The following is a 27,114-nucleotide window of genomic DNA, read 5'->3' as shown; positions in this document are numbered from 1 at the left end:
GCCTTAAAATTTTAAGTTCATTGAACTGAAAAAATTGAGATTGATTTAATCATCAGAAACTCAAAATATTATGTTCTCTGAACGTGATTTGACAAAAGAAAAAATGTTGTGATCACAAATCATGTAAATAGTTTTTTACAGTGGAAACCGAGCGTAGATTGATATTTACTATATGTTCTGTTCGTCCCTTCAAATGTACCGCAGCATTTCATTATGACATAACATGACAATGGCAGTCTGTCACCATGAATATTATTCTGTATATAGTACATTAAGCAGAATAGCTTGAAACAATTAAACACAACTCCTGTAGCTATAGATAATATGATATTGACACATTAATGTCATGCAGAGAAATTACAATAGGATGAAATTCTTGCAATGACTGCAAAAGTAACAGTTAAAAGTTGATATTTAAAGTGATAGTTAGAAATTAAAATTCGGTCATTATGTAAGGTTGCACACATCTCCCCCCGATTTTTGCAAAAAAACAGAACCCGTCTGCAGATTTTGGGCATTTGGAGTTTCAGATTTCACCGAAGAAACGTGTGTGATGGCCACAAATTCTGTTTTGATTTCATCCGGATATTAAATATATTTGACATTTTTAGACGATATTAAAACATTGTTTTCATCTGTCATGCGTCTTCTTCCTTCTGTTCAGATTTTAAAGGTTGTGTGTGAAGTGTACTCCAACCATTCCTCTTCCTCATGACATTTCAAACAACAAAGAAAAGAAAAGCAACACTAAAGTTGTTATTGACTGATAATCATCAGCTATACTGAGCTGTTAACATCGGAACATTGTCACATTTTCTCAAGAATACAACAAGAAGAGCAAGGTTTTCTCCAAATAACAATTTTTTTTTTTTTGAAAAATTTAATAAGTATGCAGTAAAAATAAAGGTTCAAAAGAGGGATTTTGCAACAATACCATTGAAGAACCATTTTTGGTTCAACAAAGAGCAAATCAATGTAAAATAACTTGTTTTTCTAAGAATAAAGAATATTTTAATATTTTAAAGAACATTTCTCCACAAAAAAACAAACTTTTGGTGTTAAATGGATGTTAAAGGCACTTCAAGGAACCATTGAAGCTAATAAATGACCTTTATTATGAGTGATGGACTTGGAAAATAATGCATTAGATCAATTGTGTGTACTTTTATGGTGTTTTTGTGTTCTTTTTGAAGCTTGACAACCCCAGTAAACATTTGATGTACTTGCATGGATGAAAAGTACATTCTTTACAACAAATTATAAATAAATAAAATAACATAATTAAATAAAAGCGGAAAAAAAAGGTTTTAAGCCTTAAATATACATTAAAAAGTAATCTGATTGCAATTGTGCATTTTTGTGACATTTAATGTATATTTGTTCTTTATGCTATCTCCAACAACACTGTTTTAGTTATTCACAATAAAATGAAAGTAATGCAAGGGATTCTATAGATATATTCAGGGGGTTGCGGTCAAATAAGATTGATCTGAGAAATGACGTGGAATTTTCTGACTCTTTCCAGTAGTTTCACCTGTTTCCAGTGAGTTCCCCTGGACTATACACCTGTTATTGTTGTTCATGCCATTGTGCTCCACCCTTCTTAGTCAACAGGACTGCAGAGGCCAAAGATCAACAAGTGCATAATCATATCTCACTTGGTATCTGTGTGTGAGCCAAAACAGATTGTTTTCCTTGTGTTGTGTATTGTATTTTCTTCTTGGATACTTCCTGTATCAGATAATTCCTCGTTAGCAAAATTAATTCATGTGCACATGCACATAATCTACAGCATATTTAACCATGAATTTTATTTCGATCAATAAAACATTGATCGACCACTATATTGGACACTGAGATGCACTATTGAACTTTCAACAAAACCAAAAAGACAATTTTACTACAAAAACTACAAAAATGCGCAAATTAAAAAACTTAAATGTTATGAGATTCAAAAGATGAGAAACAATGAAACAGAGTTGGCATCACAAGTTTAAACTCCTCTGATTCTCTCCTTTTAGAGAACAGCCGTTGAGTCAGGAAACAGGTTTAACTAAATCTACAGGTTGAGTCACTTGTTATTTGAACTGAGCACTGATTTAGTACAGGAACAAATCTCTCCTTTTACACTCCTATCTCTAAGATAAACAAACATATCTCGCTTAGACAAAATGGTGCAGAAACTGGTTTTCTAAATGCATTACTGACAGCAACATCACTATTTTGGGTTATTTATCTACGCAAAATGCAAGCATATGTGGATTTAACATCACATTTTGTTACACATTTGTGGAGCTGTTTGTGAATATACCTTTTTAGATTAGATAGCATAATATATTTATATACAGATTGCACTTTTTTATTATACTACATAAAAAAGTGCATGGAATGTAACGTTATGCAGCTCGGACACATAATGTAAAGTATAATTTAAGTGGCAAACATATGCAATATTCAAATGCAAGAGGGTTAAGCCGTTGTTTTAATGTACTGCTCTAGTCACAGACCATGCTTGACTGTAAAAACAGATTTACCTTCAGGTTTCCCGTCCTGCGTCTGAGCGCGCGCAGGTGAACGGAGCGCGAGACACAGCGCGAGCATCTGCAGCGCAGCACCATTCATCCTCATTATCATTCTCAGAATATTCCCAATGTGAAGTCAGTCTGTCAGGATGAACACACGGTTACATATCCATGGCGAAAGAAGCGTGGAAGAGATGATGCTCCCTTCACTTCGGCTTGTCCTAAATTCTCATCAAAAAAATATCAAGTAGCCTAGTCCGTTCCCGTCGGTTACCGGGTTTATAGACTGTTAAATCCTTCAAGAGCCAATACGTCAGTTAAAAACAAATAGTTTGACAATCAAAATGTTGGGGGGAAACCGACCAGAAATACAGGACAGTTTAAAAGGTTCGTAAACATGAAAGCACTCGAGCACGCCTGGATGTTGTCTCGAGGTTTGTTGCCTGTTTACGAGGACAGGTGAACGATGCTGAACGCTGATTGGCTGTGACGTCGACCGTGTAGGCTAATTCCAAAGCCCGTACATTGATTTATCTCAAACATGTAAACAAGCCATTAAGCCTTGATAGTGAACTCTTGACCACTATAAACAGGCTGTGTTCTAAATTTCCCTCAGTAACCGACAGTCCTCACAGTCTACACTGAAAGCACCGTCGAGATTGTGATAAATGTATGTGCCAAGATTCTGCGCTCTCTCTCTCTCTCTCTCTCTCTCTGAACAAACACACATATACACAAATCTGGGGTTTGCTATATCGATAATAATGTCATCTTGGAGTGAGGGGTCTTTGTGTGCAAGTCAAGGGTGGCATTGTGTCCCGGTATCGTCCACTAGTTTATCACTGTTTCTTTGATGGCTCTGGACTCACAGTCTCACAAAGGCAACTTTGTCCCTCAGTTCAGATGGCTTTAAAACTCAGAGACAAGAAAGTGATTGAGTTCAGAGCACACATCATTCTCAGACACAAAAAAATAACTGCCAAAATAATACATTCAAATTTTTTATTTATTTATTTATTTATTTTCAATTATAAATACCTCAACAGTAAATCCTAAACATTTATTTTAAAGTTCATATCACTCTCAGAAAAATACAAAAATCACATTAATTCAATAACTGACAAAGAAGGTAACATTTTATTTGACAGTGTCTTTGTTATGTTACCAAACTGGTAAATTATGCACAATTACATGCAACAAACCCTCAACCAAACCCTAAATAAGGACATGCTGTTAATTAATTTTACGTGTTTAATTGTTTAATTCCACTGTAACAATGATACCTTAAAATAAAGTGTCTTTTTATGTATCGTAGTCATTGTAATTTCTAAAAATGTAATTGTCTAAACATTTTTGAGCACTCATCACATACTATACCTCACAACAATGCATTTAATTATAATCCTTAATAAATATTAACAATCATTTATTTAAAAAAAAGTATATATAATACAAAGTGTATTTTAACTTAATTTCCTTCTTATAATTACTTCAATTCTACATGCCCCAAGACATAAAAAAATATCATGATTTTGAATATGTTTTTTTGTTCATACAATGTGTTCACACTGGTACATTAATACCAACAATTATCTTTCCTCTTGTTCTCCGTTCAAACAGCATGTGAGTATGTCACAGACTAGTTGGGAAACAGGTTTTAAAGACCAGCTCTTCCGGCACTACCGGTCTGTGGCACTGATTGAACAAACAAGTGCACAGACAGACAAACAGACAGAGAGGAAGACAGGCAAAGTATTCTTAAACAACAAGCCTTAATAAATATAGCCTTTGTTCTTATGTATCACTTTGGTTTTTTCAGAGAGATACACTGCATAAACAAGGTTTTTTTTTATGATTTTGGAGCACATTCCTTGTTCGTTAATGTCTCACCAGCAAAAAGCATTATGGTCCAGAACACACCCTGATTCATTGAGCTCTCTCACGCACTTTCTGGTCTGAACAGATTGTGGGTTTGTGTATATATATTGTACTGGACATATGAATATTAGACATTAGCAAAGACTATTTAAGCACATATGCCATGATGAGAATATGCATTTGAGATTCTTCCTTTCCTGAACTGAAAAGAGTCTGAAACTGTGTGAGTTCTCATAATAGTTCTGCCCTCTTCTGGCGGATATGTGGGACTGCAGTGCAGAAACACACACACACCAGGAATCCAGCATAGACGTTTCAAGGCTTTGCGAGACAAATGGCGACACGTTATTTAGAGGGTTAGTTCATCCAATAATTACTCACCCTTATGTCATTCCATACCCGTAAGACATCCGTTCATCTTCGAAACACAAATGAAGAACGTTTAATGAAGAGATGTTATATCTGTCCCTCCATTTACACTGACAGCTCTACACAACTTTAAAAAATTCATAATAAGATTGACAACTAATCTCATATTAATCGAGCATTTTAGTCCACATTTTCTGAAAGAGACTCTATTTCTTTATTTCTAATTAACATAAACACGAACATAAACAGAAACTGAACGACATACGTGAAGTGTGAGAACAAATCTCATTGGTTCTTACAGAAGCTTAAACTACTGCGTAACACGAGAATGAACCTCATTGGTTCTCGCAGAAGCTCAAACGTGCTGCGTAACACGAGAATGAACCTCATTGGTTCTCGCTCGTCAAGCAAACATGCTTGAACTTCCATTTACCACAACTGATTTGTGAGTTGATGAATGTTTGTTTGTGAATAAAAGCCTAAATTCAATCTGTTCATCAAATTAAGTGATCGTGTCTCTTCCAAAAAATTGGACTAAACCACTCAATTAATGGTTTTACAATCTCTTTATAAACGTTTTGAAGTGACAAAGTGGCAGTTGTGAGGACTGGCAGGGACAGAAATCTCTCAGATTTCATTAAAATATCTTACTTTACTCACCCTCAAGACTTTCGTTCATCTTAAAAAAAAAAAAAAAAAAAAAAAAAAAAAGGGTGAGAGGATTTTCAACAAACCATTTAAAACTGTAGTCTAAATCTAGGATTAGACTTGATCAATTTCTGGCACCTACCAAAGTTCACTATGAGACGTTACACATACTGTACAATATCATGAAGTCATTAGGTGGCTTTACTAAAGCATTTTCCAGACCAGGAGGAATAAGTTTATTAAACAATGCAACAGAATCCACTAGTCTTCCAGCAGGGGTGCATCCATTATATTAGATTTATTTATCATGAGTGTTTTTTACATATTGGACACAAATGTTGCTCATACGATATAGTTGCAAGTATAAAAACATAAATGGAACAAATATACTGTAAATAAATAAGAAACAGCAAAGTATATGGTAATTTCCATGTTTTTATTTGAGTGTAGTGTTACAGTCAAAGGATCAGAGGGAAAGATTTTGGTGTCTACATAATAATAATCAACAATAGTCTTTTTTTTTTCAATCTACTGTAACAGATAATTACACATTTCATCCATGATTTCTAAGAATTCTATTTATTGATTTATTATTCATTGAGAAATAGTTTCTCCCTTCATTGATTATGTTCACAGACACCGTAAGCCATCGAAATGATTTACCCAACACAGTAAAAAAAGAAATCAAGAAAGAAAACGCATAAGCACACAGAGGTAAAAACACATTCACCAAAACACTCACCAAAATAAATACATGAACAAAAATATAATGTTGAAGAAGATAAAATCTTTAAACCCTAGCTACTCAATAAGCACAAAAACCGTTTAATGCAAAGAACAAATGCTTTGAAATCAAGCAAACAATATATTTGAGATGTTTTAACCCCTTTTGTTCCTAGATCAACTAAAACTAAACTCAGTGACCCAACCTAGTTAATAAATAACCATGTGAAAACACACTTTTGTAAGAAGATAAGGCCACAAAACTTAACAGACTGGACGATTCACACTGCAGACTTGTGTAGAAATGGCCTTGCAGACAGTTTGTTGTTTGCGTTCGATGCTGGAATACTACTGAGATGCGGGTGTTGAGCTAGCTATGCTTATGTTCCACAGTCAAACTGAATCATTTGAGGTGAAGTGTCATGCTAAATAGCACAATTGTTTTGGTAACTCTCATTCCTGCATCACCCACACGCTACACCACGTAAGACTCTATTCCAACCATGTCCTAGATTGAAATGTCCACTTGCCTTTTTAAAATATGCATGATGATGATAATGATGATGATGACGACATGTCTTCATTGCCAGACAAAGTCTGAATTTCCTCTTGTGTGACATTATGTTCATTGTCACAAACGATATAAAAGATGTAGACAAATGGGAACTTGTTTCTTTAACTCTCTTGATGGCTTGTGTTATGCAAAATAGGGTAACGCTTCCTTTTACAGTACAGTACTTACAGTATACCTAGAAAGTACTGGCTAATATAAGGTAAGTACATGGAACAGGGGTAGGTTCAGGGTTAGTACTAGTTATTACCCAGTAATTGTAGTTACTAAAATAAGTACATAGTATTTACATGGGTAACTGGACTGTAAAAGGAAGCGTTACCCAAAATAGTATGATGTTGACTCAATAGTTTTTAGTTGAAGACTAACAAACTGATTTTATTGGTTCACAACAGTGGTAAGAGTCTGATTTTAGTGTACATGAAGTGGGAAAATGCCACAAATCATGTGTTGCCTGGAATAATATGCAAACTAAGAGCAATTCTATTCCCAGAAATCATTTTGCTATTAGATTTGTGTGAAGGATGGATTAACAAATATGCAATTTAGTTGTTTGTTGCATTTACACTGGCTAGTATGGTAATATAAACTGTGATTTCCATTTGTCCATGTAGTTTGTAACACATAGATTATTTTAGAACTAATCTAAACATCACTTGTATCTGTGATGTTTGCTATAATATGTTATACACAAAACAAAATACAAAATAAATATATATATATATATATATACACATCTATATATTTTTTTCATTTCTGAACTATACTAATGTTTCAGCCTACCAGCACTGATTCAACAAAAGTCACATTCATTGGGGGTGATATGTTAGTCTGAACCCACAAAACACATTATGCGCATGAAACAAGCAATCTAACACAGAGGAGATGCGATATTATGCAGTTTGCCGCAGACCACTGACATACTAAGGTTTTGTGTGCTGTTTTAATGCTGTTTGCTAATATGATTCAAATTGTCAAGTGCAAAAGCAAAAAAAAAAAAAAAAAAAAAAAAAAACAACAGCCAAATGTTTAGTGTTATCATTACAATCTATTATTCATCATGTCAGTGGAAAATTAGTACTAGTAACTATGTTAAACAGCATCTATCTATCTATCTATCTATCTATCTATCTATCTATCTATCTATCTATCTATCTATCTATCTATCTATCTATCTATCTATCTATCTATCTATCTATCTATCTATCTATCTATCTATCTATCTATCTATCTATCTATCTATCTATCTATCTATCTATCTATCTATCTATCTATCTATCTATCTATCTATCTATCTATCTATCTATCTATCTATCGGACTAACAGCACAGCATGCATGCCATGCAGACAATGCAATTGATTCTTACGACACATTACCGTTTTACCCATGCAACAATTAGCCAAGTCAATGCTTCAGTACGACAAAAGGGGCGTTTGATTGAAGAAAAAAAAAGCTTTATTTACAGCTTTACTCGAATGTCTTCGTTTATGATGGACTACTCGAAAGCACTCATAATTTAGGTGAGGAAAGTTTGCAGAAACACAGACGTTCTAGTCCATTCTAGTACAGCACAGCAACAAAGCAGCATGCAACACCAACCAACCAGCTCTGTGTGACTAAACACACACATGCAGATCTAACCTCTACTACACCACAACGCTTAACACACGACACGGACAGAAAGAGCCATGCAAAACACAGCAGGGTATCTAACGCAAGACGGCTCGTAGACTGTGGGTATTGCGTGTGTGTGAGGAGGCAAGCTGCATCATAATCGCATCTACTGAAAACAGAGCATTTCGACAATACCAAGAAATACAGAAGCATACAACATAATACATGAGCATGCTCAGACCCATAGCTAACTATCTTTTTCACGGCAGTGAAGGACAACACTGATCACTGATTGTAAACATGGAAAGATTGAGTGAGAGTGGGAGAGGCGGAGATGACGTCGACCAAACGTTGATGCTATATACCGACACTGTACTGACCGGCGTTCATTATATAGTGAAAATGCCTGTTGATCTGCGAGTGTGCGTGTGAATGCGTGTGCGTAAGGTGATTTACACGGAGCATAGAAGGCTCTATAAACCACATACTGTATTTGCCATTATACAACAAAAATAAACGAAATCAACCAATGACAAATCAAACATAACAATTCCAAAGGCCAAATTAGTCCCGCCCCCTTCCCAAAGAGAGAAACGGCCACAGAAAGAAAATCCCGGCCCTCACTTCTTATTCTTCAGCTGATTGGCGAGCCAGTCGAGCCCTTCGTACAGACCGTCTCCGCTGGTCGCACAGGTCGCTTGTATATACCAGTTGCGGTGGCGGAGTGAGTGGAGGCCGAGTTTATCTGTGATCTCAGCTGCGTTCATAGCGTTTGGCAGATCCTGTAGTCAAAACAGTCAGGGAAATACGATGATGAGTAAATGCTTTTAAATACAACCATCGATTTTTATTCTGAAATAAGTACACAATTTAGCAGCAGAATTATTGTATTATGATTAAATGAAATTTAAACATATGTAGTGTCGTTCAAAAAGTTTGGGGCTGGTAAGAACCACATTTTAAAGGGGCTATATGTAAGAATATAATATTAATATACATCACTGTGTGAACAGCTTGTAACAAAACTTTAAAAAAAAAAACAAGACCTTCCATGATTTCCTAACCTGATTTTTATGTGAAGGACGTTTTTTACTGGGAAAATCAAACAGATTTACATGCGCTTCAACTCAATGACACATGAGACAATGTTTATGTTCAGGATTATGCCGAAAGAGCTATTCTTTACAGCCAATTTACTGTACTGACAATGTGTCATGCAAAGAAAAGGGATTCATTTCAACTATATAGCCAGATATATAGTATATATCAAATTATCATAATTGTGTAATTTGAATTTCCTCATCTGTCAACATGATGCAAGTGACCTGCAGATCTTGTGCAAACATAACCACATCACTTACATCACTCGTATTGCTCAAATACGAGCAAGAGCAATAAGATGCTGGCTGTAGTTCACTTAACGGCCACCGGTGTCACTTATAACAAGGGTTTCTGAATACTACAAATAGCCTCTTTAAAAACTCCAGTGGTAAACATGTCAAGAATATTATCACTTGAAGATGAGGTGCAGTACCTGTTTGTTTGCAAAGACAAGAAGAACAGCATCACGCAATTCGTCTTCTGCGAGCATCCTCATTAACTCCTCCCGCGCTTCGTTCACTCTCTCCCGATCGTTGCTGTCAACCACGAAGATAAGACCTACGATGAGAAAAACAGCAGAGATGAATACAGACTTATTATTATTCAACAAGCAACATTAACACAACACGAAAGCATACACAGATTGTCTCCTGTTTCTTTAAAAATAAAACATACATTGATTTTTATTTTTGAATATAACTTCTGAGCTATTTAACATTCTATGTGGACATGTTAACCAGTGTTATATAATATCATTGAGATAATATTATAGTTTTTTATATACTTTCTATACTATTTTAATATACTAATGGTTAAGGTTTATATTATTTCAAGTAACACATTTTTTTTTAATGGGTTTAGTTATAGTTAACTATAATAACCCAGCTTCATGTCCGATGTTTACAAGGTGGCTCTGCACAGTTTGTGCTCGCTAAACACAAGCTACACAGGCGCACTAAATCTACTCAAGGCAACATGTGTTTAAGCAGGAGAAGTTGAGTGTGTGTGTAACTCACCCTGTGTATTTTGAAAGTAGTGTCTCCAGAGTGGTCTGATTTTATCCTGACCACCAACATCCCACACAGTGAAGCTGATGTTCTTGTACTCCACAGTCTCCACATTAAAGCCTAACACAAACACAAACATTGTGCGACCAGAATCACAACATCATTTTACTAATTCAATTACTGTGCATTCAACAACTGTACAAATATAATTTCTCCAGATGTATATAGGATACCCCAGGCAAATTTAACAATTTAATTTTTTAAAAGGGATAGTTCACCCAGAAATGAAAACTCCACACCTGTATGAATTTCTTTCTTCTGCTGAACACAACAGAAGATATTTTGTAGAATATGTGTAACCAAACAGTTAATGGGCCCCATTGACTGCCATAGTATTTTTCTTCCAACTGTAAAAGTCGATAGGGTCTATCAACTGTCTATTGAGGGTTAGTAAATGATGACAGAATGTTCATTTTTGAGTGAACTGTCCCTTTAAGAGATGTTATATAATGCCATGTTTCTGCCACTGGAAGCATTTTATGTGCAAGTAGTAATGGAGTGCAACATTCAGATTCTCAATATAAAAACTCTCCATAGATACATTCATTTTAATGATAAACCTTTAAAGACAGGCCTACTGTGAGCTATGAGGCTGATAATCAATGGTATTTGCTTCTGTTGCATTATTTATCAGTTTAACAGTTGAATGTGTGGGGAAAAACTACATTACCCATGATGCTGTACAGAAAATTGTAACAATCAGAAAGTTTAAACAATCAAACATGCCCTAAAAAAGCTCTTTAGTTCCCATGAAAGTCGTTCGCCCTTTGCTCTCAAAATACATATATCTGCACATTTAGCAATAAACTTAAAATATATGGTTAATATATATAAAATCAGCATTTTAAATAGAAGTTTTAATTTGATTATGCTGTTTTTAGATTGTAGTTCTTTCCCTCACTAAAAAGCCGTTAAGTGCACTTATCTTGTATTTTTGTCAGATTTTCAAATACTTTATTAGCCTTAAAATCAATGTTATAATTTACCTCGTAGTGGTTTGGTTTGGTTTGGTTCATGGCTTATAGCGCTTAAAATCCCTATGGGAGAAATTAATGGAAAAAATACTTCCACAACCAACGCTGCAGAAAAAGTGGACGGGCACTAATGCAAATAGTGCTCATCCCCCAAAAAGAGAAATTTACTTTGTTATGAGGAAATACTTAAACAAATTTGTTTATATTGTGTTTGAAATGACCATGAATTCTGTCTTCGGATGTACAGATACCTGTTTAAACAGTAATGTAACAAAGTCTACAAAACAATCCAATGAAGTAAGAGCATGATTTACCAATGGTTGGGATGGTGGTGACGATCTCTCCCAGCTTCAGTTTGTAAAGGATAGTGGTTTTACCAGCAGCATCTAATCCAACCATCAGAATTCTCATCTCTTTCTTCCCTATCAGACTCTTCAGCAGATTGCCAAAAATATTCCCCATGATTCAATGTTTTGCTTCGTTCAGCCAATCACAATCCAGAAAGCTGTGAGTCCTTTTGTAGAACAGTCCACTGAGGTAAAAGACTGAAAATAATGCTCGCAGAAGAAATAATACTCTGGAGTCCTGCAAAGGGAAAAAAGAAAATCAATGTGGATGACAATGAAAATGTTTTTGTTATATTCATTTTTTTATTTTGTATATTAAAATATGAATATATATAAATTGAAATTTCACAACTGTACTGTTTCACTGTATTTTATCAAATAAACGCCATGTATATATATAGAGAAAATTAATTTAAAATTGTAACTATATATATATATATATATATATATATACACACATACGTATATACTGTATATACAGTTATTTTAAATTGCAACAATATTACACTACACTGTAAAAATGAATATGCTTTTTCTAATCAAAAAAATTGTGGCAACAGATTACAAGCAATATTATTAATTAAATTTAACAAATTAGAATTGAGTAATAATTAATCAAATTAATTCCTTAAAAGTTAACCATTTAAAATGAGTAAAACTTACAACAACAACAACCAAAAAAACATATATCACCATTATGGTGATCGGTGTTTGTTTTAAAATTACGGTTGTCTCCTTCAGTGATTCTGCTTGTTAACATCAGGTGTCTTCAAAGTTGGCAATATAAAATAAAGAGTTCTTAATTAATCTTTCTTTTTTTCCTTTCCTTCTTTTTTTTTGAACATTATTTTTTTTATCAAATAAATGTAGTGTGTGTGGTTCAGGGTATGTCCCCACAATGATGGCAATACTTTTGGAAATTTTTTGGTTACCATGAGAAAAACAGCTTATAAATTATAGTAAATGACGCTTTTTGAAAATGTAAAAACACGGGTTTTCTCTGATGGGTAGGATTGGGGTTAGCGCGAGGGGATAGAATATACAGTTTTTATAGTATAAAAATCATTAGAACTACAGAAAATCCCCGTAAAACACAGAAACCCATCATAAGTATGTGTGTGTGTGAGTGAGTGAGTGAGTGAGTGAGTGAGTGAGTGAGAAAAGTGGAAAAAAGCAACTGAGAAATTTAAAATTGATTCCAGTGGAAAGGGGATTTTAGTTTAAATGATCTTCATTCGATATTATTTAATTCGACTGGCTGAATTTGGCATGTGAATGGTGAACTGTGTAATCTGAATGTTTCAGACAAGCTGTCTTTTACCCATTGTAATCGTGCAACTGATTATCAGAGAGGTGTTTGTAAGTTGAAATGAAAAATACACGTCTCAAATTTCTGAGGGGGCGGGTTAAATGAGCATGATGCTTCTGGATGTGTATTTACATTTCTATTTTCACTAGTATATGCTTCATGTGTAGAAGCTACAAGAATGTTAACAACTACAGTACACACACGGACTGAACTGAAGAAACTATGATCCTGCCATGTCTTCAGGCTGTATAGCAATCTGTTCATCCCTCCATCACACAAACCCCCACGAGTCGTCCCTGAACACTCCCAGATGGAGTTATCCAAGATATAGAACACATTTCCTGAGAACTATTTTGTCCTAATTCATCAATGTCAAAGTATAACACGTATATGAGATTGTGGGTCAAATCTCCAATTACACAAATGCGTTGTTTTGGTTTCAAACAACTAGTTTTAATCTCTTTTAACTCTTTTTTTGCCCTCCAAACTTAAATACCAATCATATTCTTCCAATAACTGTGGGGTAAACAAAACAAAACGCAATAAAACCACATTGACACCAGAGTCCATATAATGAAGGTAGATTTAAATCAAAATATTGAACTGTGGACAAGATCGGTGTGTTCTCAAATGTTTTAGATGTTGTCATTTTCTAAAATCAAATTTTACATATTTATATATATTTTACATATTTTATATATTTTAAACATTACAGCTTGCTCAAAAACCTATAATAGGCATTTAAATAGCATGTTCACATTGTGACAGCTTATAATGTCACAGTCGAAATGTGCAATAGCAAATACTGTAAGGTACGTGCCTATGAAACTGACTTTAAAAATAAACTTATCCCGAGTGGGCTTATATTAACAACTACATAAATGGTTTCCCCAACATAAAATCAAGACAAGATGTAAAGTAAAGGTCCATAACCAGTAATAAACTGTACTTCATGCACATGCAAATTTGTCCATTAAGATGGCAATAATCTCTTATTATCTTTACTTAACCATTCGTCTTGATTTTAGACAGGTAATTAGGTGATAATTAATAATCTGATAATGATGCTTTAGGTCATTATTGTTTGGAGCATAAGAAACAAATTTAATAGACATTAAAAGACACAAAAGGCATGTTTTTTCTTTAATTCATATTTTAGGTTTCAAGGTTTTTTCATCCAAACTTTGCATAAAGATGATTCTCAACTATGTTCTTAAATATATAACAGAATGATTTGATATACCATTTTACATTATGCAATATGCATGTAAACATGTTCATAAATGCCATTCCCAATTTATGCAATGGATCTATACACTGTATCTAATTTGCATATTAATATGTTCTTCGGGCAATATAATGAAAAAAGACATGTAACAATGAGAGCGATAAGTGGGAATATTTTCATAACAATATCTCCTATTTAATTAGAATATCGATATATTATTTGTTTCCCTGCCTATTCACATGTTGTGCCTCCAAAATGCCTGATATGCAATGCTGTAAATCCTGCGGTCTAATATATGAAGTCGATGCCCTGTTTCAAAACAGTCATAATCTGATCTGAAAGTCCAACATTTTCCTGAGACGCTGATTTCTGACAAACAATTTAAAAATTAGTCAGATTTAAATAATACTTACAAAATTTGATCATATTTCCCTAAGAGTGCTAAATTTGACCATTCATACATTTTTAAAGACCAAGAAGAGGGAGCTGAAAAAAAAATGCTAAAACCAGCCTAGGTTGGTTGATTGGTCTTAGTTGGTTAAAGCTGGACGTATCTGGACGTCTTCCAGTTCAGCTGGTTTTAGCTGGGTTTACCAGCTAAGACCAACCTGGTCAGCTAAAAAAAGTGTCTAAAACCCCTCTAAAGCCAGCCTGGGAGACCAGCATAAACCAGCCAAACAGCTTAGGCTGGTTTTAGCTGTTTTTCCCCCATTGGTATCTCTGCAAAGCCCTGAGTGTGCTCTTTACAGAACGTGCAGACTTAAAACTATGACATCAAGAGAAATGTGCTGAAATATAACGTCCTCTACAGAGGAATAATCTCCATTGCTGGGTCTCCGGAGGAACGGAAGCTGCGGGGGTCTGTGCCTGACTCCGCGGGCGCGCTGTCCGTGGTGCTGACGCTCCCACACACACTATCTAAACACACCAGGAATATTTCTACACGGGTTTTTGTAACATATTTCTTTATTTAAAAGGCTTCCTTCGTTGTTTCTGAATGAATTCGAGAAACCCGTGCAAGGGAACCTAACATTGTATTTATGTCACTATCAGACGGTTGTCCACATTATATCTAAAACGGTGATCTTTAAAAACATTAACATGGTTCTCTCAAATAAATATTTCGATTATTGCCGGTTTGCTTATAAAGGCCTACGACCCTTTGACAATGTCGGCAAGGGATACAAAGATCGGAGCTTCTCCGTGAAGAGATGCGTTTGGCACGAATCAGAAGGATGAAATTGTTCTTATGCAATACCACCACAATTCATGCAAAAGCAACCCATAATCAAATCACAACCCAAGCGCAACACAAGCCGTCTTAATGTCTGAAGAGGCGTAAGGCAGCACATCATGTGTGATACTGATCTTCATTCATTTGGAAAGATAGAGACGCTACGCATAGGCTACGTGCCTCGCGGAAGGCCTGTCGTCCCTCTGTTTCCGAGAGCAATATAAGACGGGCTGTCATATTCTACCGAAAGCACAAGCAACATTTCAAGCAGTCAGAACCACTCCGAAGCGTTTCATTTTAGAGCAATCACAACAATTGAACGTATTACCTTGCGAGATGACACCAGCCGATTTTGGACACGGAGAGACGGAGAGAAGATCTCACGAGAGTTTACGCCGACAGTACAGGCTTCGAAGGGGATTTCTCGCGATGTTTGGTTTTCGCATCTTGAGACTGATTCCAGTCAGGTAAGGTAGCCTACATGTCAAGGAAATGCTTGAGGTGTAAAATCACTCTTTCAAAGCTACAAATTCACTTGAAATTCTTAACAAATATCTAGCATGTTTGTATTTCTTGGAGCCTAGCTATAAAAGATATGGGCCTGCATTTGTTTTTGAACTTCTGAAAACATTTTGAAAAAACAAATAGTGAATAAATTAGGATTATATGGTATATTTACGAACTAGTCTAAATATCATCCTATCAGTAGCTATTGTAGGTATAGCAACAGTTTATTATAAGAAGTAAAGAAGTTTCAAAAAAAGAAGATTGTCAACCTGTGAATTCAAAGAAATAAATATTTATGCTGACAGCGGATGGTACACCTTGCTTTACAGCCTATTTATAATGGAGGTAAAGCATTGTAGATTAAATTTACAATTTGTAAACAATAAAAGGAAAAGCAATGAAAACAAGTGCTACATTTTCATTTGGTTGATCTTGAAGTCAGCAAAAAGGAAGTTGTGATCATCTTTTCTTTTCTTTCCTATAATGAAACAGCTTCTTAAAGTCCCCTTTTATTTTTAATATGTTTTAAGGGTAATTGTGGGGAACTTTTTCCTTGTAGAAAAGTTAGAAGCTGAGGAGACCAGGAGACAATGGACGTTTTCCAAGCAGAAGTTCTTTATTGCTGGTAGTGGTAGTCATTCCAGCATCGTCTGACTAACTGAAATACAGAACTGTATTATATACTTTACAAAGGGGAGGAGATACATAGAGGAGGAGGAGTCATTCTGAACAAAGCATGTAAATGATTCAGCTGGTTACTTGAGTTCAGGATGACAGTGTCAGGCATTGATGGTGATCCAATCAGCCTGAGTAGATCACTCAAACATTAACACTATCATAGACAAAAGGCCCAGCTTTACCCAAAGAAGTGACCAAAGGTTATAGTCAGAGTGTGCACTTTCTCAATTAAAAATACTGTTAAACCTTTATGAAACATTTAATAAATTTGTATTCCTTCAGTAACTAACCCCAAACCAACTTTTTTTAGTTAATGATCTGTTAGAATGGGTCTTTATTAGTTCCGATAATTGATTTTAGTAGGGCTGGGCGATATGGCTGAAAACTTTATCACAATATCATTGTTTCATATCGATAATTATTGATTTTTTTATGACCCATTTAAAATAAGGACCAGGGAAAAAAATATATATTACGTTTAAAGATTTTTATTTTAAACTTAACCTTCCTCTTATTGTAATCCCAAGACAGAAATGTCAACACAACCATGGAAAAATCAAACAATTAAAATGTAAACATAAGTCTAAATTCACAATCAAACCTGCAAACTCCTCAGAGTAAAAAAGGTGACAGTGGTGGGGTGCTTTGGGACGTGTTGTGGTCATACGTGCCCCCTGCTTGATTTTTTTGTCATTTTAAATTGACACAAATGACACATTTCTGAGTGTGACATAACCAAAATCTGCATACTTATCAAAAATCTTTGTGTGCCAACCCGGAAGTTTGTATCTTACATGCAAATTATCATAAGAAGTCACCCGGCTAACGATAAGCCTAGGGATGTTCCACCATTTTGGGAATTAAGCTCATTTTCCACCTCCTCTCGAGTAAAACAATTGTTTGTTTACCGTTTACGAAACCCTTCAGACGATCTCCAGGTCTGGCGGTACCACTTTTACGATAGCTTAACGTAATTCATAGTATGACAACAATACTAGGGGTGGAACTGTACACAGAATTCATGGTTCAGTTCAGACAGTCCGGGTATGGAGTGAAAATAGAATAGTCTGATCCTCAACGTCTCGTCTCCATACCGGCGTGATTACTTCGACTTCCAAACAGATGGAAATGGTCAAATACTCTTACTGTTTCGATCCAATTTGTCTTGTAATGCTACCCTAATCACACACTGTTCTTTCATTGGCCAAAGGACAACTGGCCCCCGACTGAGCCTGGTTTCTCCCAAGGATTTTTTCTCCAATGAATCACCTGATGGAGTTTTGGTTCCTTGCCACTGTTGCCTTGGCTTTTGGCTTGCTTAGTTGGGGACATTTAATGTTCAACAATATTATTGATCTGTGTTGTATTATTTTCATATTATCACTGTGAAGCTGCTTTGATGTGTATTGTAAAAAGCGCTATATAAATAAAGGTGACTTGACTTGACTTGACTCGAGTCTGCAAGACACGACAGCACAGACCGGATCATGAGTCGAAACTCAAGAAAATCGGACCCATTTGAATTCTCCACAGAATGCTTCTTAAAGTGATATGGAGGAGCTGTGATGTAGGCTAAATTCAACGCAATTGGCCATTTTTTAAAGGGGGAGGAGCTAGTCAATATGCCCCGCCCTTTCGTCCTGTTTCAGTGTAAATTACGTCAGCATTGAATAATGCTGGCCGTTTCAAGGCACTTCAGTGGAGATGGTTCTCACTGCGGAACATGAAATCCACGGGGAGGAGTTTGATCCAGATCCAACTCCTCCCACCTTACATACACCTAAACCTACCCAACTCCGCCCCCTGATCCCTAAAACCACCCCTAATCCCAAAACCCAACCCTAATCCTACCCATCTCCACTTTATGCCATGAAAGTTGCACTAATACATATATATATTTTTTTACTTTAATATTTTAATTGTGTGGTAACCGTTTTATAAAAGCAATAAGGTACTCGAGGCAAGTGCTGTATCGTGAATAAGTAACGGCTGAAGGGGTTGCAGGCACTCTCCTCTCGTACCCTATTGCTTACATAACCTAGGCTACTTCCTTTTATTCCATTCCCTGTAAATTCTATTTATTCTTCTTTAAATAGGCTAGCACACCTGTAGGCTATAACAGACACATCAATTGTGTGTGTTTGTGTGTGTTTGTGTGTGTGTGTGTGTGTGTTCGTGTGTGTGTTATGACCAATGGAAGACAGAGGAGTGTTCAGGAAACTGGTTTGGCAACAAGTATAATATTTTGCAGGTCCGTTTAGTGGCGTAGAAATGATACACTTTAAATAAATAAAGGAATAAAACAGCGGTGATGATGCACCGAGTGCATTTCCCAACATTAAGAACATTAAGCGCCTCCTAGCGGGGAAGCTCTCTAACAGCAGTGGCCATGTGGAGACTGGAGAGACTTCTGGGATGCTGGCGGATTATGAGGCGGGGATTCCAGTGACCCAGGTATTGGCCAAATGTTCGAGGGGCGACTTAACCCGCCGTTATCTCTCCACTATAATAACACATCAGCTTTAACTGGCATCTCGCCTTGAGTGACTTCTTCAATCTGATCGGCCGCTCGAGTATTTATTGGCTCCCTCCTCAACGCTGCAGTGCGAGACTGAGACTCTCGAGACGGAAGTGAGCCTGTAGACTAGCTTTTATCCTTTCTGTTGGTTATTGTCAGTGCTGATTTTCTCATAACCTGAGGCACGATGGGAATTCGGACGGGGATCGTCCTCATTTTTCTCGCAGCTTTTGCATTTGTTGCAGCTGAGGACGGAGAAAGCACAGAAGGTGTGATCGAACAGTTGGTTGTGGAGACATTGGTAAGTTGGGTCAAGTTTTTATGAATGACTAGTATTATTACAACAAGAGTCCACGTAGCCGATCACTGCATGCGTGCTTTCATCACAAATGCATGTTAACGTCTCAGTACAAACATGTGGTATCTGTTTTAATATAGTCAATGTCCTGCGCATTTGAAACACTCTTCAATATTTCTGTTTTTGACTGTTTTAGGTGATGCCAGAGACCTGCACGATCACATCAGAGATGGGAGACACGCTTCAAATCCATTACACGGTATAACTTACATCACAGAGCTATTAAAAACCAGGCACCTCCCAATGAATGAAATCTCTTGGTATTATGACATAAAACATGCAAAATGAACTCTCGCGGGGTTATTTGCACATGAAATCATTCAGTGATGTGGCAGACTCGAGCTGACATCTGGACTCGCCATATCTGAATGAAAATAGAGTTGTAATGCATATTACGTGTGAAAGATGAACCCGATTACACATTCCTTTTAAGTTCATTCGTGGAGTCACGTTCCAGTTTCGAAATGCAGTTGTTAATTGTATGTAATAGTATTTCAGTTTTAAGCGAAACCAAATGTTCAAGTGGAGGCGGAGCAACACGTCAGCATTTGAGTCAGCGCGAGCAGCGTCGATCCGGGCTCGAGGAAATGCACAAGGGGCGAGTGCGCGAACACGCGCTATAGGGAACCCATAGGGAGGAGACCAAGAGTGTTGTTGTTTACAAGTTGTTGTTGTTGTTGTTGCTGTTTTTTACTCCCGTGAAAAATTAAATTAGGTTTTTGCATCAAAACAAGATTTTTTTTGTAGGCTAAATAATTGAGCATGATTACATTTTGTGACAACATGCCCCAACAATTGTCATATACGGTGCACTATATTAAACGTGCCATTAATAACCATTTATATTATACATTAATCAATGTGTGTGTGTGGTACTTTTGTTAGCCTACTTGCAAGATCTGAAACTGTAATGTAAAATATAAAAAAATTATTGTATTATTTTATTGTAGGCTATATTACAATTTTAAATTAAAGTGAAAATTAAAAGTAAATAAATTTTTTTTATATTGTTTTAAAGTTTAAATTTGCTGTCATTTTAGTTTATATATATATATATATTACTACTTGAAAGAAAATGAACTGTAACTGAAAAAAACAACAACATTTTTTTAATTCTTAGTAGCCTATAGTCTATTTTCTTTAGTTTAACTTGAAGTAGTAAAATAACTAAATTTAAATAAACTAAAACTAATAATATGACAAGAACAATTAGATTAATGTGAATATATATATATATATATATATATATAGGGGATATTTTTAATGAGATTTTTTATATATTTTCGTTTTTAAATACATTTTTAATAAAAAAAAAACAGATTTAAAATTGTTTTTGACATTTTAGTTTATTTTAGTTATTACATATATATAAAAAATGAAAAGTAAATAATATAACATAAACATTCACACACACACAATTGTTTGGCAAACCAAAATTGTAATCAATAAAATGTATATAATTTTTACATATAAAACACATGACAACTGTGTGACAACATGCCCCAACTTGAGATCTTACCTTTTAAAATCTGCCTTCCTTACATAGTTCATGCTTGTCTTAATGCAGGATGATGTGTTTCACAATTCCAGCTATTACTTTTTTTTTATTGAGTTTACTTTTTACCTGAGTTTAGTTTTTTTTACTTGAGTCTTATTCTATAGGTATTTACTACAGATAATTTGCTGCATCTACATAAAAATGTGTGGAACTAACCTGCAACCGTTGTTCATCTCCTGTGCAGGGCCGATTAATGGACGGGAAGGTGATCGACACCTCTCTGTCTCGTGAACCTCTGCTCGTAGAGTTGGGCAAGAGGTCTGTCATCACAGGTAAAAGGCTCCGTCATTGCAATGAAACCCGAAATTACAGCATGTTCATAACAACAGAAGTAAAACAGAGCACAGATTTTAGAACTTATCATATTTAGGTCAAATATACTTTTAATTCCAACTGGACCGCAACACAAAATGACAACTGTGGCACCACTTTACGTTTCTGCAGTTTAAAATGATCAGCGTGTCAAAACAACAGAACTTTTTATATCACAATTCATATTTTTTTTCTCGCAATTGCGAGTTTATAGGCTATCTCGCAATTCTAACTTTATAACTCACAATTGCGAGTTTATATCCTGCAATTGCGAGGAAAAAAGTCAGAATTGTGAGTTGAAAAATTAATTAACTTTGTTTTCTGTTCATAATGAGAGCATTCTGATTATTATGGGGTTTTTTTTGTAGTTTTGTCAAATCGACCAATCCATCTAAAATTATATGTATATACATATAATAATATACCGTATATACACACGTTATATAAACGCAATCTTTTATGTTAGAATCGTGATGAATCGATTTGATAGCATTAGTAGACACTTATTTTAAGCAAAATATACAAATAGGGACTCTTGGGATCCTATATCCTCATTTTTGAGGACTATGTCTACTGTTTAGGATTTTTTTTTCTTTGGTTAGGGTAACTATAATGTCAAGATGGTCATGATTACTAAGGACAGCTTTTTGGGCTCAGTTTTCTTATGTAAAACCATCAGAAATGAGGTGGTGTTTCCACAATTGCACATACATTTAAAACTTTTTTTTGATTGGCAGGTCTAGAGCAAGCCCTGGTCGGAGTGTGTGAAGGGTAAGTCGACGTTAATGCCTGTATTTCTCTTTGGAATGTACTGTACAATTGCATCGATGCATGTAGGAGGAGATGGTGAAAGTACAGCTATTGAACAGTATGTTCAAGACCACTTAAAGAAAAGGTCTTTTAGGGTGAAGTTTGAATCATCCACTTGAAAGTCTTTTTTGTCTATGTACTTGCACAGGCAAAAAATCAAGGCCACGATTCCAGCACATCTAGCGTATGGAAAGAGAGGATACCCTCCAACCATTCCAGGTACCATGGCAACACACTTAAAGGACCAATTATGCCCTTTTCCAAAGTCTTGATTTTGTTTTTGGGGTCTACTAGAATAGGTTTTCATGCTTAAATGTTCAAAAAACAGATTTGTCACATATTTTACATTGTTGCAGCACCTCTCTTCCCAGTCTGTCAGTAACACCACTCGTCAATGTCAACATTTTTGAGATGACCAATCAAAACAAAGTAGGCAGGCTTTTAATTGACAGAAACCAGCACAACACTTCAGTTAACGGTCATAAGATATAATTAGCTAAAATAATCATTCAATATTTCACAGCTGTTTTACCATAGAAATGTTAAACGACCAATAGAAATAATCAGGGATGCTAATAAACGAATAAACATTTGTCTAATTTCGCCATGTTGTACTGAAAATAGATGACTTACGTTTGTTCATGTGATGTAATTCGTAACCGACAGTGCAACGATGCAGCGAGACAAGAAACATTAACGTTTTCATAATATTAATAGGCATAAGATTAATAATGAATGTACACATGTGAATGAATTTAATAAAGTTAGCTTTCCTGGTGGTAGCTTTAAGTAAATTCACTTGTCTAAAAAAGATGTATAAAACATCTTAAAACCGAGAGACAAAAATGTACTGTTCCTCCGAACCCCCTTAGCAAACTTAATTTTGGGACCTCCCCATGGTATTTTATGGCCCTGTTCCAGTCTCTATGAAGCCCCTACTTCTGAAAAGCACAATGTGCTCCGATTGGTCTGTTGGACCAGTGTGTTGTGATTGGTCGATCAATGGTGATCTTTTGGACATTGCACAACACATAACTAACCCAACTCAACCAGACCTCGCCCTCTTTATTTTTCGTATGCATTGGCCAGGAATTATTTATATGAGGAATGCTGTGACGGATCTGTTCCCGCAAGAAACCTCAAGACGACGTTTTTCAGGGAGTTCAGAAACCGTGAAAACACTCTGCAAATAGTTCAGTGTCACACAACTATGCAAGCTTGTTTCCGTCACTGAATTAAAAAAAAATAAAATAATAATAATTGCGACTTTTTATCTCACAATTGCGAGATATGAAGTCAGAATTGTGAGAAATAAAGTCGCAATTGCAAGACATAAAATCGCAATTCTGAGAAATAAAGTCGCAATTGCAAGATATAAAGTCGCAATTGTGAGAAATAAAGTCACAATTGTGAGAAAAAAGACAGAATTGAGACTATCTCACAATTCTGACTTTTTTTTCTCACAATTGCGAGTTTATATCTCGAAATTATGACATATTTTCTCAGAATTGCGAGTTATCAGGCCAATTCTAAAGGGAAAAAAGTTAGTCTCAGAATAGTTTATATCTCACAATTCTAACTTTACAACACGAAATTTCGACTTTATATCATGCATTTCTGACTTTATAACACACAACTGACTTTATATATCACAATTCTGACTTTATATCTCCCAATTCTGACTATATCTCCCAATTCTGACTATATCTCACAATTCTGACTTTATATCTCGCAATTCTTACTTTATATCATGTAATTCTGACTTTACAACACGCAATTTCGACTTTATATCATGCATTTCTAACTTTATAACACGCAATTGTGACTTTATAGCATGCATTTCTAACTTTATAACACACAATTCCCACTATATATTTTACAATTCTAACTTTATATCTCCCAATTCTGACTATATCTCCCAATTCTGACTATATCTCCCAATTCTGACTATATCTCCCAATTCTGACTTTATATCTCGCAATTCTTACTTTATATCATGTAATTCTGACTTTATAACACGCAATTGCGACTTTATAGCATGCATTTCTTACTTTACAACACGCAATAGCGACTTTATATCATGCATTTCTAACTTTATAACACACAATTCCGACTTTATATTTTACAATTCTAACTTTATATCTCCCAATTCTGACTATATCTCCCAATTCTGACTTTATATCTCGCAATTCTGACTTTATAACACGCAATTCCGACTTTACATCATGCAATTCTGACTTTATATCTCGCAATTCTGTGAAATAAAGTCAGAATTGCGAGATGTAAACTCACAATTGTGAGAAAAAAAAGTCAGAATTGTGAGATAAAAAGTCGCAATTACCTTTTTTTTATTTTTCATTAAGTGGCAGAAACAAGCTTCCATACACAAAAGCTTATTTACATGTGTGAAAAATATTTAAAGTCTATAAACTAATCCACCATCATCAGAAGTAGTAAAATTGTCAATATTTTATAGTAGAGTAAAGCTGTTGAGCGATGGTTAAATCAGAGTGGATGTGATAATCTTACATCTGTTTTCCTCACAGGGGACAGCACACTTGAGTTCGAGGTGGAGGTGATCTCTCTGTCCCAGCAAACGCCCTGGCAGAAGCTTGTTAACGACGTCTTGCCCCTTTTGTGTTTGGCGCTGGTTCCCACTTTACTGGGCTTAGTGGGTCTCTACCTCTACAACAAAGCACATGCGCAACCTCATGGCAAGAAGAAGAGCAAAGACAAGAAAAGCAAGAAGAAGTGAGATCAAAGCCAAAAAGAATAAACTATTTAAATAAAGAAAATGCTTTGTTTGGTGCTTTCTATTGTGTTGTTGTGACTTGTTTGAGTCATTAAAACATAAAAACTCTTTTACGTTTATATTTTTTTTAAAAAATTGAACAGATAATTTTATCTAGAGCCACTTACAAAAAGTGCTTTAGGATGAAAATATTTAAACTTGAAGTATTTCTCCTTAGGAGTTTTTAGAAGTATTTTCAAGTAATTAAAAAAGGGAGAAAGCAGGGATCATTTGGGGATTATTTTTTGCAATTTATTCAGACAATGTTTAGCCTAAACTGTAGACATTTCACCTCAAACATATTATTCAGCCAATACCCGTTTCAATATAAATGTATAATCTACCGTTCAAAAGTTTGAGGTCAGTGGAATGCTCACTAAGGCTGCATTTATTTATTAAAAAAAGTAAATATTGTGAAATATTACAGTTTAAATTAACTGTTTTCTATTCAACTATATTTAAAATGTAAAAATGTGTTAACATTAATAACACCGTTGTTGTATAATTGTCATGTATGTGATAAATAAACAGTATATGCTTTATAATATGAGTAATTATATTTTATGTGTGTAGCCTACAGGAGGACATACAGCACATCCTCGAACACTCCATTTATTAATACAAAGAAGGAATGAGCATTAATAATGACACCGGACTGTATGTTATGATGAAGTTGATACAGAAATACAAAGATACATTTGTGACTAGGTGTTTTAGGTTGTGCGATGTGGTTACATTTGTTAAAAAACAAAACTTTACAACCATGACAATATTCAGAGTTAAAAAGTTGTTAAACCAATCTAAGTAGATTAGGAGTGAATATCTCAATCAGTGAGTTTTGTCTTTATTTGTTGTTTAAAAATTAACTACTGTTGCTTTCATTGTGTAATTACTTTAGTATGTGTTATGCAAAACACCAGCTGCCCTTATGGCCCAGCTAAACTTTGCTAACGTTCTGGCAAGGTTCTCTCCAAGATATGAACAAACATTCTTCCTGTTACGCAAATAGTTGTAGAGTTATACAATTACTCATGGAAGGGTTTTTTTCTGAAATATTTAGACGTGTGTGAGTGTGACTAACGTTTTTTTTTATACTTGTTTCAGAATGTTCCCTTAACTAACTTATAAGTCCCCTAACTTATAATAACCAAGAAAAACGTCAGAAATAACGTTTTCACAACTTAATAGGAATGATAACATAAGTTAACATTCAGATTGTTAGCTGTAGTGAATCGTGCAAGCATTATTCTCAAGGAACGCATGGACTGATACAAATGTTTACCTTGAATCCAATTCAAGTCGCTTTTTAAAAGGATCGAGTGATACTGTCTTGAAGGTGAAAGGTCTTTCTGCTTACCAAAATTCAATCAAGTACTAAGTATTACATATGGCCTCTCAAAACGTAGGGAAGTGTTCTCCTCCAGGTGACCAAGAGAGAAAGGGTTAAAGGTCAAAGAGCTTAAAAAAGTTTCAAGAGTCAGCAAATCTTAGACTTAGAGCATTGTCTTCAACCGTTTGTAAAAGATAGACTTTGCTAAGAATTTTATAATGAACAACATGCTCTGATTTGTAAAGAGGTCTGTGTTTGAGTGTGTTCCCAGCATGCATTGCGGCACGCATAAATGATACAGGTAATGTTGAGGTTGAGGATTTGTTTCTCACAAAAAATAAAATAAAATAATAAAACAGCCTACAGCAATTTTGCAAGTTGGCTAAATAACAAATTACTGACGACATTTTGAGGCAAATAAAAAATAATCTAACGTTAATCATGTTGCCTTTATTTTGCACTGCAATTAAAACAAAACGTTTCAGTTTTGTGATGCTTTTCTTTGGCTTCCATAATAATAATGTTATGTATTAGTTAACAAGTTCCATAAAACATAGCTTATGTTATTTGTTGCCGTGTTTTGTACTAGATTAATACAGCATGTCTTTATTAAAAAACATCACACATCATTGTTTGAGGTTTGCCATGCATCTATGAGTGATAGAG

General features: G+C 35.2%; 3 protein-coding genes across 3 annotated transcripts in view; 1 reads left to right on the top strand and 2 right to left on the bottom strand.

Annotated features, from left to right (window-relative positions):
• The window catches only part of erbb3a (erb-b2 receptor tyrosine kinase 3a), a 30,698-nt gene extending 28,040 nt beyond the window's left edge, over positions 1–2,658 (bottom strand). Inside the window, exon 1 of the mRNA XM_039689435.2 lies at positions 2,535–2,658. Within this exon, the coding sequence (XP_039545369.2) occupies positions 2,535–2,634 (100 nt within the window). The 5' untranslated portion in view covers positions 2,635–2,658. The remainder of the gene's footprint in view (positions 1–2,534) is intronic.
• Positions 2,659–7,955: 5,297 nt separating this feature from the next.
• On the bottom strand, positions 7,956–16,022 carry arf3b (ARF GTPase 3b). The gene is made up of 5 exons (XM_039689607.2): positions 15,915–16,022; positions 11,783–12,053; positions 10,444–10,554; positions 9,861–9,985; positions 7,956–9,108 (listed from the first exon to the last, which is right to left on the bottom strand). Exons 2-5 carry the CDS (start codon positions 11,928–11,930, stop codon positions 8,947–8,949), a joined length of 546 nt encoding a protein of 181 aa, XP_039545541.1. The 5' UTR covers positions 11,931–12,053; positions 15,915–16,022; the 3' UTR covers positions 7,956–8,946.
• Positions 16,023–19,320: 3,298 nt separating this feature from the next.
• Positions 19,321–25,202, top strand: fkbp11 (FKBP prolyl isomerase 11). Its single transcript, XM_039689008.2, has 6 exons — positions 19,321–19,590; positions 19,784–19,846; positions 21,390–21,477; positions 22,255–22,288; positions 22,476–22,546; positions 24,874–25,202. The coding sequence occupies exons 1-6, from the start codon at positions 19,477–19,479 to the stop codon at positions 25,080–25,082; spliced, it is 579 nt and encodes a 192-aa protein (XP_039544942.1). The 5' UTR covers positions 19,321–19,476; the 3' UTR covers positions 25,083–25,202.
• Positions 25,203–27,114: the final 1,912 nt, after the last annotated feature.

The sequence above is a fragment of the Pimephales promelas genome, chromosome 8, assembly GCF_988280905.1.
Source record: "Pimephales promelas chromosome 8, fPimPro1.hap1.1, whole genome shotgun sequence".
Taxonomy (NCBI): domain Eukaryota; kingdom Metazoa; phylum Chordata; class Actinopteri; order Cypriniformes; family Leuciscidae; genus Pimephales; species Pimephales promelas.
The sequence above is the reverse complement of the archived record's forward strand: the minus strand, read 5'-3'. Positions and strand labels throughout refer to the sequence as shown.